General features: G+C 47.7%; 1 protein-coding gene across 3 annotated transcripts in view; it reads right to left on the bottom strand.

The window, feature by feature from the left end:
* Window positions 1-12,119, bottom strand: part of CACNA1E (calcium voltage-gated channel subunit alpha1 E) — a 330,655-nt gene that overhangs the window by 297,724 nt on the left and 20,812 nt on the right. For all 3 annotated transcript variants that reach the window (XM_065936984.1, XM_065936985.1, XM_065936987.1), the window contains exons 2-3: window positions 3,897-4,002; window positions 2,916-3,055 (exon numbers count right to left, since the gene is read on the bottom strand). In XM_065936984.1, coding sequence (XP_065793056.1) covers window positions 2,916-3,055; window positions 3,897-4,002 — 246 coding nt within the window. The remainder of the gene's footprint in view (window positions 1-2,915; window positions 3,056-3,896; window positions 4,003-12,119) is intronic.

The raw sequence follows: 12,119 nt of genomic DNA, 5'->3' as shown, positions 1-12,119 counted from the left end.
TTATTGAATGAATTGAATTTATTGAATGAATTTATTGAATTTACTATACTGAAAGTAAAAAACACAATGATAACCCTCATGATCTCAGGGCTGACTGGGAGCTGTATCTGCCACTGCCCAGCATCACAAGACAGTACCATACTGCCTATGGAAAACATCAAAATTCATGGTTCAATTGCTACTGGAACAGTATTGCTTTTGCATCATTGGAAACTAAAAAAAAATTGTAAGGTAAACCATCATAAGTTGGGGACTGTTTATATAGTATAGATTCTTTTAGGGACATTTAAAACATTCCCAAGCTATTAATATTAGCAAAAAGTCAAAAGACAACAATTGTTGGTGAAGATGTGGAGAAAAAAGAACTCTCATGCATTGTTGGTGAAAATGTACATTGGTGCAGTTACTGTAGAAAATAACATGGAAATTCCTCAGAAGAATTAAAAATAGAGTTACCATATAATCCAGTAATTTCACTTCTGGTTATTGTGTCCAAAGAAAATGAAATGGACATTTCATGTCCAAAGAAAATGAAATCATTATCTTCAAAGAGATGTCTACAGTTACATGTGCATTGCAGTTTATTCACAATAGCCAGATATGGACACAACCTAAATTTCCATCAGTGAATGAATGGATAAAGTAACTGTGATACAGACATATGTGCACGCACACACACATAAGAATATTATTCAGTCTTTAAAAAGGAAATCTGGCTATTTGCAACAACACAGATGAAGCTAAAGGACACTATGAAAAATAAAGACAAATGCTGCATGATCTCAGTTATATTAATTATACTAATTTTTTAGAAGTGGAAGTCATAGTAACAGTGGAAAGAATGGTGGTTATGAGGGACTAGGTGTAGGGGACAGGGGAAGCTATTGATCAAAGGGTAAAAACTTTCAGCTACAGATGTATACATTCTGGAGACCTAGTATTCCCCAGGGTAAATAATAATGCATATATTATTATATTACTATATTATCATAAATAATAATGTATAACATACTTGAAATTTGCTAAAAGTGTAGTTTTCAAGTGTTCTAACCACCAAAAATAAAAGAGTAACTATGTGAGGTGATGGATATGTAATCAGTTTGATTGCAATAATTATTTTCCAATGTATCAAACCATCACATTGTATACCTTAAATATAGACAAATTTCATTTGTCAGTCACAGTTTAATTAAGTGGGGATAAAACCCACAAGACATCGCCCAGGTGTACTACAGTCTATTCCATGTACTTCTGAAACACTACGCAGAAGCTGTATCTTTACACACTAAATCACACTTTAAATGCAATAGTAGCATTTTCTTTTAGAAAAATAACCTTCAGAAGATCCTTTTGTAAGACAACAGATGTTTTCAAACATAAAGAGTCATCTCTACTACTTATCCGTTCCCTATACTAAGGGGTTAAATGCTCACTAGTTTCTATTTATACATTCTAGCCTATTACCGGAGAAGGCAATGGCAGCCCACTCCAGTACTCTTGCCTGGACAATCCCATGGACAGAGGAGCCTAGTGGGCTGCAGTCCATGGGGTCGAGAAGAGTCAGACACGACCGAGCGACTTCACTTTCACTTTTCACTTTCATGCACTGGAGAACGAAATGGCAACCCACTCCAGTGTTCTTGCCTAGAGAACCCCAGGGACAGCGGAGTATGGTGGGCTGCCGTCTATGGGGTTGCACAGAGTCGGACACGACTGAAGCGACTTAGCAGCAGCAGCAGCAGTAGTCTATATTACACCTTCAACTTTTCCCCTTTCACTTAATCATAGTTGACATGAAGGTTAAAATGTATGACAATTATGTCTGTTGCACAAGACAATGAAAAGATGCAAGTGTTTCTAAACTCTTACTCTTGTCAGATTTTAGCTGCCCCAACTCCTCTGAAAAAAGAAAAGGAAAAGGTCTTCTTTGCTCCCCTCTACCTTTGGTCAACAGTAATAGTAGCTCATCTCTCCCCACTCCTCACTTTTCCACCCAGCTCTTAACTTTTCCTCACAGGTTTCAACTTCTGGGCAGTGGGTAAACAAATTTCCATGCTACACCCTTTGCTGCCACCCCCACAGAGGACCCACAGACTGCCCCCTCGCCTGCAGGTACCAAAGGCAGCCTGATACAGAGACACATGAGAAGCCACAAAAGCCTGAGGAGGCACGCTCACACCATCACCAGTCCCAAGGCCCATCGCACATGCTGACAACAGCACCGGACCTGCCCCAGTAAAGGTGCACTATATTCATTTTCAAAAGCAGAATTAGCAAATATTTAAATAAAAGTACTGCCCTCACATACACCACCTGTGACACAATGTAGTGTTACTATGTCAATTTCCAAAGGGATGCGTTATCGAACATTTTCACATGATTCAGTTTTACAGCTTCTCCTATTGTAAATACGCATAAATCTATAAATAAATAAATCTGCAAATCATTAAAAAAAAATCCTCTGTTGTCAAGACACGAGTCCCAACTACCATTTCAGAGAGTATACTTAAAAGGGTCTTTCCCAATCTCCTAAAGAAAACTGCACCTGATAGCATCCTTTGGCCCATTATGGGGGTTGTCCCTCATGCCAAGGCAGGCCGCTTGCCTTGGTGAAAAAACTCACTTGGAAACGTGTGTTCAGCGCTAGCCAAGCATGGAATGGGAAACCAGCAGCAGCAGCAGCCAGACTGTGGGTCCACAGCCTCTGTCTAATGCCATGTGCATCTCCAGAACACCCACACGCCCCTGCAACTGGCTCAGCCATGGCTCAGTACCATGGGAATCTTATCCTTGAACTTCTTCCTCCTCCTCTCCTCCATAGAATTGTCTCCCCCACTCCCAGGCTCCTTGCACCAGCCACTTCACGACCCCACAGGCGCCTCCACGTACAAAGAAGAAACGGGAGGAGGACTCACCCACTGAGGACCACGATGAAGTCCATGACATTCCAACCATTGCGGAGGTATGAGCCCTTATGGAAGATGAACCCCAGGGCCACGATTTTGATCCCAGCTTCGAAGCAAAAGATCCCAATGAAATAGGGTTCTGTCTTCTCCTGCGGGATGAAGAACAGAGGTGCTGGTGAGAGGAGGACTGCTTCAACCAAGGCACTCCCTGCCTAGCTACCCCTCTGCTCTGACTTTTCCTCTCTCCTACGGGACACCGGGATGCCTGTGCTGAGCCAGCCCCGTGTACACTTCCCCGGGAAGTGAGGATGCTACAGGACTCACAGAGTACACAGGAGCAAGGAAAGCCAGCTGCAGAAGTGGGTGGATGCGGGGCTCACACCCAGGACCAGCCGTCTTCCCAGGCGAAGACTGATGGTGCTATCTTTGCCTTGAAGGGGCTGGCATTCCCACTGCTGGTCATCACTTAACGCTGGAAGCTTTCTCATCCATGGGTAATCAGACTGGGGCCACTTACCCATTTGTTTGGATTTTAAGCATTTTGTTTGTTCTCTTTAGGGGCAGTACGTTAGACACGCGGATAATTTCATTACAGAGAGTATGGACAAACATTTAGGAAGTTCAGAACCATGAAGGCACAGAAGCTTTGAGCATCCTTCACCCTCTCTCCTTTACTCTCCCTTTTTCCTCTCATTCTCAAAGTCCACCAGGAAGAAGATAGATGGAAGCGGACCCTGGGCCTCTCCTTTCTTCTTGCCTGGCTGCCATGTTCTGGAGACACAGAACTTCCTGGGAGCAGGAATTTAAAAGGTCAGTCCTCTTTATGAACCCCAGTGGGACTTGTCACCAACCTGTTGCTCAGCAAAGAACAAACTCACACAAGTGTAGAGTAGGAAAAGAGAGAAGGGGGGCAGGTGATGAAGCAAAGGAGAGGGAAACCAGGGAAGAAGAAGAACAAGGGGAGAGAAAGGTGAGGAGGGAGGCACCTACCAGTCTGCGGGACATTGGGGTCTTGTCGTCCTCAGGAAGATGTTGCTCCAGGGCCAAGACGATGCAATTGGCAATGATGGTGGCCAAGATCATGTACTCAAACGGCGTGGGAAAGGAGGAGTTAAGAAACAGAATCACCAAAGAGAGGACAGCCTCCAAGAGGGCTGTGTACATCCACACACAAACTTTATCAACCCACATCGTGTCTGTGCAGTCAGCATGATTGACAGGAGCAGACAGGCAGGCAGAACAGTGGCTGGTCCTTTGCACATGGAACTAGAACCATTTCTGATCAGACTCTGAACACAAAGCATCTTCTCAAGGAAAGGAAGAATTCAGTCAGTAAATAATGTATTAGGCATATGGCAGACATTCCAGATTCTTAGTGAATTCAGTGACATATCCGGGAATTAACCAGGATCGAAAAAGGAAGTGGGACAAAGAGAAGAAAAAACAATGATGCTGCAGGCTCCATGTTCTTCTGTCTTCAAACCACTGATCCAGCAAGGATTCAGCTGCAGCTGTCCATGGCTGTCTCTGGGAATCATACCTGGAGTGCCTTCTCTAGAAGTTCTGCTCAACTGAATAGAAGAAGGGCCCTTAGAAAAGAAGCCATTCTCTCCATGAGCTCCCTTTTATTTTAATATCCAGTTCAGGATAATATTTAACAGGTCCGAGAGAAACTAGTTTTGTCCCATCTTATTTTCTCCTAAGCTTCTACATCTAAAGGAAGCAGAGATGCATATCATGAGCCTGCATCCAGGGCACTGAAGTCAGGGCCTCTAGGAATCAAACTACAAACGAGTGGATAATGAATTCAGGCTTTGTTTTCTGTTGCATTTTTCTGAAGAGAGGTGAGTGGGCTCCCTGTGACTTTTTGAAAAACAAGACTGTGATTCCAGTGCCAGCATCCTGGCTCCCACAGAAAGGTTGTGCTGTAAAACCAGGGGGAGGCGGGAGTGGGGAACTTCTAGAAAAAAGAAGAGGGAATCACCAGCTCCAGAGTCATTCTGCACATGGGATTTCATTCTATAACCACTGTTGCGACAAACAGGAATGAACTGCTGCCGCTGGTCTTGCTGAGCAACCTGTGATCTGGCAGTGTCTGGAATCCAGGGGGGAGCGACAGGTAGTAAGTGCGGTGAAGTGGAGGGAGGGGAAGGGACCTTGTCTCCCCCCCGCCCCCATTCAGGCTGGCTGTGCAGGATGTAGGGCCCAGAGCCCTCCCTACGTGACACAGAAGGAGGACAAACCATAAACATGTCCCCTGATGCCTCGCCATCCCACCAGGTTATATGTGGCTGTGAACATCAATGCTCAAAGGGCACTTGCACATCCCTGACAGACGGAGGGGAGGGGGGTCCATGCAGGATGCAACTCGCCCACCAGTTGCTCTGGTCCTGATGCTAGAATGGTAGGTTGCAGGGGGTGAGATGGTTGGCTCGCATCCAAGCCTCCGGAACTTTTCATTTTCACTTAGCAGCACTTCCTCCCTGCCCCCATCCACCCGAGTCACAGCCCCAGCAGCTAGCCGTCTTCCCTTCCCACACACCCAACATTCGTCCAGGACTCACACCCTCAGGACAGTTCTGCCGGCCTCTGCTGTCCTGCAGGGTCAAGCAGCCACATCTGAAAACAGGATGGGGCTTGGAGAACATCAGAGCCAGCCTCCTGCCTCCACACCCCGCTGCACTCACTGAAACCCGCTCAGTCAGAGGAGAGCCTCACTGCACTGCATAGAAAGAGAAAGCCCCCTAGCCATCTCGCCATTCCTCCTGCTTCGGTCTCTCTGGGTACCAAGCTAGGCCCCTGAGAGCCAAACACTCTAGCAAACACACATCAGAGATGCTCATCTCACTTAACGTGCCTCCTTTCTTGTGACAAATCCCCCCACACAACTCATCCAGGCGTACCAGGGACCACTGATCACAGCAGGGAGTTCTCCTCCTTCCCATCACAGGCTTTAACCCAGAGCTCTGAACAAGTCCAAAACGACCAGGACTCAGTGTCCCATAAGCCCTCTGAATAGGCTATAGCCTGTCCTGGGCTTGGTTCAGGCGGTGATAATCTCCCGGATCCGAATGGTAAAATGGAGATGGGAACAGGGCAGAATTGGCCTTGGGAATCCATGCCCTTTCCTGAGAACACCCTCAGCGAATGTGTGTAAGATAGAGAACCAAGAACATGACAACAAGCCACAAACAGCAGCAGAAGTGGAGGACACTTGGGCATCTTTCTAAAATGCAGGCCACGGAATATTAGCGCTAGGAACTTGCAATCAAAAGCATGTGGGAAACTCTGGGTTCGGTCAAGGTGAGCAGGTTTCCTCCCAGCAGGATTCTTGGGGCCTTCAGTACTACTGTACACAAAGGGCCCCCCTCCCCCAAAGGGGGCTGGCAGCAGTGCACGGCACTCCCAAACTTCTTCATCACAGAACCCTTCTGTCAGAGCATCTCTCTTCGGGATGCTGTTCCTAGGAACACATCTGGGGAGCCCTAATACAAAGGACAGAGCTCACTGCCTATCCCCAAAGGTCAGGGATATGAGCACGGTGGCTCTGGAAGGAGCGAAACTAATGCGTCTTTCACCTTATGCTGTGTCCTTGTTTCTAACAAGAATGTTCAGAAAGTCTTGGGCTCAACCAGCCCCTCACCATGGCTGGAAGGACCATGCAAGCTCAGCAGATCCAAGAAGCCCAGCATGTGATCTGGGAAGTAGGACCAAAGACGCACATGTTCTCATTCAAGCTGCAGATAAGTCTTGAGTTCTCACCAGTCTACTGGGGGTTCAGGCTTCTTCTCCTGAACACCCTAGAGAGATAACCACAGACTTGAAAGTAAAGGAGCTCTTAGTTGCTGACCTCCAGGCAAGGCCGCTCCTGGCATCTGCACATCTCCAAGGCTTTCCACCCTGCAATGCCCACACGGGCTGTCGCAGCCCCTCTGCCACCCATCCTCACACTCACTTCACACCTGCATCCTCCCAGCCAGAGAACCTAAGCACAGTGCTCCCTGCTAGGATCAGGTAGCTCACCTATCCCAGAATGTCCAGGTGCAGACAGATCAGCCTTGTAGACACAGGGCTAGTCTCCTCAACAAGGTGTGGCCATCACCATACAGGACACTCACAGCAGGAGAGAGGCCGACAAGCCAGACGTCCTGTGACTGGCCAGGTATCTGGATGGCTGAGAATTCACGAGGGCTCAATAAATAGCACCACCCAAGGCCTAGGAGGCTAGAATCTAAAAGTGAGAGTTTAGTAATTCACAGGTTCCGAGAAGACACTCTTTCCACATCCTCCAGACCCAAACCCTCTGCCTGCAGTCTGATGTCTAAGGGTCCACTCAGAGCAGTGATCCTTTGGCTTAAAATTTTGAAAATATCAAGTACACACATCCTTGAGAGGGATGTTCCTTTAGGCCTTGTACAGCGCCTTGACATCAGGATGAATTCATGTCTGGAGCACTGAAGAATCTGGGGTGAAATTATGGTGCAAAAGTAAAGATGACACTATGGGAATTCAGTTTATCTGTGGACTAGGTAAAAGAAAGAAGGGGGCCAGGGAAATCTTAGGAAAGGAGAACAGGAGAGATCACCCAATCCTACCCAGGCCCCAGCCACTCCCCCTTGAAGCTCTTCCCTTCAACCTCCCGTCTGCCTCTCTTGCTAAAGAAAGTACAAAGAATGGGCCCTTAGATCTCAGTGCTTTCACTTCCTCCTGCAATGGCCTTTCTCCTCTTCTCTTGGTCATATATCAAGATCAAGGTGAAATATCACCTGGCCTGTAAAGTCTTCTCCCTGTGCCCCCTGGCTCTCCGCAGGGTGCAATTTCATCATCACATTGATCTCCCCAAAGAAACTCTACCTGGAAAGCAGGGGCAGGGTTTGTTCACTGGCGGGGCTCAGCGGAGCTCCAGACACAGAGGAGAAGCTCACTCGGTGTTAAGCGCAGGCTAAATGAAAAGGGAGGCGTCCCCAACTGTGAGCAGCAGCTCCGCTGAGGAGCCATCATAATGACCAGGCTATAGTCACTCCCGCTGGCTTGGACCCCCACCTCCAGGAGCTAACTCAGGGGCACTGCTCCTGGTCTTCCTGAAACAGAATTTCAAGCCTTAGCAAGGGCTCTGATGTATCTCCCAGGGGAAGAGCCTGGACTTCAAGGAAGGGCCCGCAGGGCACAAGGATGCACCTCACAGGCTAGACAAAGACGTGCTCAGAAAGGTCAAAGGCAACTCCATGTTGCCCAGGCCTCAAAGAGCAACGCCCATCGTGAAACAGAACGGAGGTCCGTCCAGGACCCTGATGCCTCCTGCCCAGGAACTCAGTGAGTCCATTACAGTCTGGGCCTGACACCAAATGCAGATTGCAGAACACTTGCTCTCCCTGGCGTCCAGACTGCTGGTGGCCAGAGATTGATCAAATGGGGCTGACGGGGCAGTGAGGGAGCCTGCAGGCAAGGGCTCTGCCTAACTCAGGCATTTCTGCACCCCAGTGTCCAGCATGCAGTGGGCACCCTGTAACTAATGAATAAATTAGTCAGTCAACTGACAAGTGAACAGCACAGGAAAACCGGAGCCAAAGTTGTCCTCACAAGAGCTACCCATACTTCCTCTATATAGTACACCCACTTGAATGTTGTGTATTGTATGCTATGTACATATATTTGTTGTTCAGTCACTAAGTCATGTCTGACTCCTTGTGATCCCACGGACTGCAGCACACCAGGCTTCCCTCTCCTTTACCATCTCCCAGAGTTTGCTCAAACTCTTGTCCCCTGAGTCGATGATGCCATCCAACCACCTTATTCTCTGTCATACCCTTCTCTTGCCTTCGATCTTCCCCAGCATCAGGGTATTTTTCAATGAGTCGGCTCTTCACATCAGGTGGCCAAAGTATTGGAGATTCAGCATCAGTCTTTCCAAGAGTATTCAGGGTTGATTTCCTTTCAGGTTGACTGGTTTGATCTCTTTGCTGTCAAAGGGGCTTTCAAGAGTTTTCTCCGGCACCTCAGTGTGAAAGCATCAATTCTTCAGTGCTCAGCCTTCTTTATAGTCCAACTCTCACATCTGTACATGACTACTGGAAAACCATAGCTTTGACTATATGGACCTTTGGTGGCCAAGTGATGTACACATATTAGCTCTTCAAAAAAAGAAACCAGCATGCATAGAAGATCCCTTTAATGAAAAAAAAAAGATTTGCTAAGAGCAAAGGAAAAAAATCTGTCTTGTTAGAAGGATAATGAGTTTTCTTGGGGTAGTAGGATTTCTTCTTTGCTCCTTAATGCATTGTGTTATAATGAGCATGTATTCATATACAGTTGTGAAATCAATTAAAGCTAGATTATTCTGAAACAAACAAGTAAACAAACCAACATAAAAACCCTTACCAACCTGAGGGTCATGGAAATTATTAGCTCAAGATTTCTGAGAAGATCAAATGCAGGAGAACAAAGAGACTGGACCAAATGAGGAAATGGCCATGGAAGTTCTTTGAAACCTGCAAAGCTGCCTCCTCTGGATCTGTCTCGCTGTCTGCTTGCTAGAGGCCTCATTTTATAAACTTTCTTGGCAAGCTCCCCGAACACCCCTTCACTCCTTTCTCCCTCTGAGCCCATTAATGAGGACCCGTGTCACTCCAACTCTCCCTTCCCCATCTCACAGCTTCAAGACAATCATTAGGGAAATGATAAAAATAGGTTTCCTTATTGATTTATCTCCGTTACCCAATGCTCCTTCCTTCGAATGGTTGACTTGTTTCCTTAGCAACACAGCTAATTCAAGCAGCACGGCTTGGCCCGCACACCTTCTATTTGTTCATCTCCTGTCCTGAAGCCCCGAGAGCCAGGGCAGGGGACAGGGAGGGCGGCCCTCCCGGCGAGCCGCTGGCTACCATGGTGGTGCGGGCTCTGCCTGCCCACAGAGCCGTGGGGGCCCGGCCTGGGAGCTGTCTTCCCTCTACCCACCCAGCAGGGCTTCCCCATCAATGCCCCTCAGGGACTGATGTGCAGGTACAGGACTGAGCAGGACTTGGGGCCCACACAGCAAACCTGGGTGCCCCCAGAGATAAGCATCTCTACACCACCTGGATGCTGGTCCTAGGTCCCTTCTGCTCTCAGCAGGGTCATCTCAGAGCTGTGAGGCTGGAACTCCGAGAGACTGAATGAGCTCAGAGGGGCTGAGGGCCCACCAGGGACAGGCAGGCAGATGGAATGCTGTGTTCTCATTCCAACCCCAGAGCTGGTAGAGAATGTGCTTTTGTGGGGAGCAGCCTGTGGGTGCCTAAGCCATTCCTGTAAACTCCTGGGGGAGTCCAGAATAGCACAGTCTCAGGACCCATCTTCATCCCTCACCCCAGGACCAGAGCACGCTCCCTAAGGGCAAGTCTGTCTCCTTTCCTCCTGTCCATCCTCGACTCCTATTTGGGGATGCCCAATTCTAAGAGATGGAAGCAAGTCAGAAGACGGTCTGGGCATCATTGTGCACGATCTTCCACTCCTCCCTCAGCTGCACAGCCATATTCTAACAAGTGGAATGTTGACTCAAAGACAGTCTTGGAGCAGGGGGTGCTGCCAAGTCTGTGATTTCTTCAACACCAAAGGGATAGTTTAAAAATGAATCATAGTGAAATCTAGCTATCCAAGACCTTTGGGCTGCCTTTTTAATATGAGAAGAATCAGAACCTCTCTCATGACCTGGAATGCAATGGAGAATACATAGCTTGGCAATGGAAACCAGAGCCACTGTCATGCAAGTCACCCCAGCATGGTACTCAAATCAGGGAAAACCACCACCACCCATTCCTCCAGAGCCAAACAAGGACAACAGAAGGATCAAAGTCTAAGATGACACGTGAATATACACACACTACTTTGTATAAAATAGATGATCAACAAGGGCCTACTCTATATATAGCATAGCAAACTCTGCTCAATACTCTGTAATGACCTATAATGGAAAAGAATCTGAAAAAGAACAGCTACATGTATATGCATAACTGAATCACTTTACTAAATACGTGAAATGAACACAACATTGTACATCAACTATACTCCAATATAAAATAAATATTTTTTAAAAGAAACCTTTGAAAACTGTAAGGTGCTACACACATGCACAGTCATTTTCATTCTCCTACTAAATCCATCTTTAGGCATCAGCTGTGGCTTGAAGCTTTGAGGGAAGCATCTGTGAGTGGTCAGAGCCTCCAGGAGTGGGCTGGCTGGCTGCAGCCAGGGGCTGACATTGAAGAGACCCACAGCAATAAAGGACTGAAAAGAAAATTATGGTAATGGGTCTCTGGGAAGAGAGCAAAGACATTTGGCTCAGAACCTCCTGGGAATACGGAAAGCACATCCAAACAGCAGTCCCCAGAGGAGGATTTATGAAGCTGATGGCTCTGATGCAATCTTTCCCAATGATTAGAAGGGACATTCATCACACCCAAGGCCAGGGCTAAGAACGGGAGGGGTTGAACCATCATAGAGGTCCGGCTCTGGCTCCTACAGACCCTGATGGAAATGCACTGAGATAATGCTGGTGAGATCACATCCCCTGCCTGGGCCATGGAGAACGACACGACACATCTGCCCTGAAGGGACCAGGAGCAGGGCAGAGACGGGACCTCATGCCTAAAACCCAGACATAGACGGGGCCACCACCATCGTCTCCACAGACTGTCTGCGCCCCTCCCGAGAGGCCAGTATTCTCACAGGGATAGCTGTCTCCCAGACTTTCCACACACGCTGTATGTACAGTTCTTCAATGCCTCCCAGACTGAAAAGAAAATCCAAACCAGCCCTAGTAGGCCTGGGGCCAGCTCTCCTTCCTGGAAAGATGTTTCACCTTCTCTCCAGATCATGGGATAAAGTAGGATGACTATGAGATAAAAAGATGGTGAGCCAAGAGGGCTTTCTAACACTCTCAGCAAGCCTCCGCAGCTCTGCCTGACCTAGGTTCAGAGGTTAGAGGTCAGGTTCAGAGGTCAAAGGCCAGGTTCGGAGGTAAGTCATGGTCCAAGGGAGCCTCGGCCCAGAGGCTAAACATGCTCCCAGATGGACTCCTCCTGGACTTCTTTGAACCTGCTTATGTGGCTGACCCAGCAGGACACAGCATCCAAAGAAGTCTCATTCAGGAAAGGAAATAAAGAGAGACATTGCATTCTTTGGGGTTCTGAGGGGTTACTGATAAATTTTTCAATTTCCTGAAAGATAATGCTAAGCATC

This window comes from Muntiacus reevesi, chromosome 5, assembly GCF_963930625.1.
Source record: "Muntiacus reevesi chromosome 5, mMunRee1.1, whole genome shotgun sequence".
NCBI lineage: Eukaryota > Metazoa > Chordata > Mammalia > Artiodactyla > Cervidae > Muntiacus > Muntiacus reevesi.
Note: the sequence above shows the minus strand (reverse complement) of the source record. Positions and strands in the feature narration are given on the sequence as shown.